At 38.4% G+C, this 1,777-nt stretch overlaps 1 protein-coding gene across 1 annotated transcript; it reads right to left on the reverse strand.

Annotated features, from left to right (window-relative positions):
- Positions 1-754: 754 nt before the first annotated feature.
- Positions 755-1,536, reverse strand: LOC106477857 (mite allergen Lep d 7-like; the record flags this gene model as incomplete). The annotated part of the gene is made up of 1 exon (XM_013938379.2): positions 755-1,536. A coding segment is annotated over one exon (609 nt), but the record flags the coding sequence as incomplete, so codon positions are not given.
- Positions 1,537-1,777: the final 241 nt, after the last annotated feature.

Below are 1,777 nucleotides of genomic sequence, written 5' to 3' on the forward strand. Positions count from 1 at the left end.
GTGTTATATTGTAAAGAAATGGTTGTTGTACATATCACAGTTATTTTTCAAATTGTCTGAATCTTAAATACCCAAAGTGTGATTTTTTATAGCACCATTCAATAAATGGTGCAGGAGTTTTGGTTAAATACATAGATACTGACATACATGCAACGTTCACTATAGTAAGATATGTCAGGGAAGTAACTTGTGTGCACGTGAATATGTGTTACTTTCACAGACGGAGATCGTTCTTTATTATCTTCCGTACTGTTTCCTGGGGGAAGGGGAATAGTAGAAGTTTCGATTACATATATAGATATTTGGGGGAAGGGGAACAGCTTTTACCATTGAGTTTGGTGTTCGCAGATTCTCATCTGTTAGAAAACGTTGCACATTGCTTCATAAGACTGGATTGCGACTTGTTGCAGTCCTTTTTCTGAATGGTCCTGGTATCCCAGGTTGATCCATCCTCCCTAGTTTTATAATGAATTTCAGAACAATGTATATCACTGTTTTAGAAAGAGATGTTACATACTCTTCTCAAAAGCGATAAGTTTTCGTGAAATCAAACTACCTAACTAATGCCCAACAATCTATAAACATGTTTCACTGTGATTTCATATCGCATGTGGTTGTCACGTCATTTGCCTAGTTTGAGTAATAACCTCACATTTAATATTAAGTTGTAGTGACCTTTTGTAAAATATATATTTCACAGCATAATAAAGTGACAAATATATACCGAAACAATATAAATTAAACAGACATTCAATACATTGAATGAACTACTCATTTTATTAAAGTTATTCATAGAATTAATACAAAGCGAGTCCTCGGTGTTCTCTGGTTGAACGGCTCCAAGACACTGTAGTGACTCAACTAAGAAAGTTTTTTACTGATAACAGGATAACAACTACCACCCAGTGTTCATTCATGCTCCGATATTTAAGGAATTGGAAAGTTGACTTTCTGTAGCTGTTTGTTTAAAGCTTTACGTATTGGCCTTTCAAGAGCATTGGCTACAGCTCTTTTGAAAATTCTCCCTAAAAGAGTTACGATTGCAGAAATTGTCCACCCGATAGGACCTAGCCCCGTGACGCTAGCTGTAAGTCTCTTAAAATTGGTGATATCAAACCTTTCGATAGATGGGTGAGCTCCAGGGGCTAGCTTCAGGGTGATTTTACCATAGACTGAAAAACTTCTCACTTTTGCACTGACTCTACCCCTAAGTTTGACAAAAAGGATTTTTTTCTTCCAATCATATCCACCTCTCAGACGACGAGCACCTAAGTTGACCTCCAGGGATATCGCACTGCCGGTGCAAGATATCTTAGCGTCTCCACTGCGGTACAGAGTAGACAGGCCCTCTATTTTACCATTTCTTAGCTGGACCTTATCGTTTTTATCTGGAAGACTTAAGGGATCGGGTATCTCAGACTTAGCGTTATTAATCACCTGATCTAGATAGTTGTTGATGTTGGCAACAGAAGGACATGTGACTTGTCGCTTCTCAATCTGGTGTCCGTCTCCTAGAGGAAGAATAAAATGTGCAATTTAGATTTGGTGCCTCATTCGACTTTATTGTCATTTCTGGCAGGAAAACTTACGAATATAAAACATTAAAAAATTGTCATCAACTTTCCTGTTTCTTAATTCACAGGGACCTGGCATGGCTTGGTGGTTACGGCATTCGACGCGGGTTCGAATCTTACCACCAAAAAAATGTCGTGAAGACTTTGTAATGTAACGGTTGGCGGTGGGTTGTGTTAACTAGCTGCCTTCTCTCTAATCTACC

Source organism: Limulus polyphemus, unplaced genomic scaffold (assembly GCF_000517525.1).
Source record: "Limulus polyphemus unplaced genomic scaffold, Limulus_polyphemus-2.1.2 Scaffold86289, whole genome shotgun sequence".
Taxonomy (NCBI): domain Eukaryota; kingdom Metazoa; phylum Arthropoda; class Merostomata; order Xiphosura; family Limulidae; genus Limulus; species Limulus polyphemus.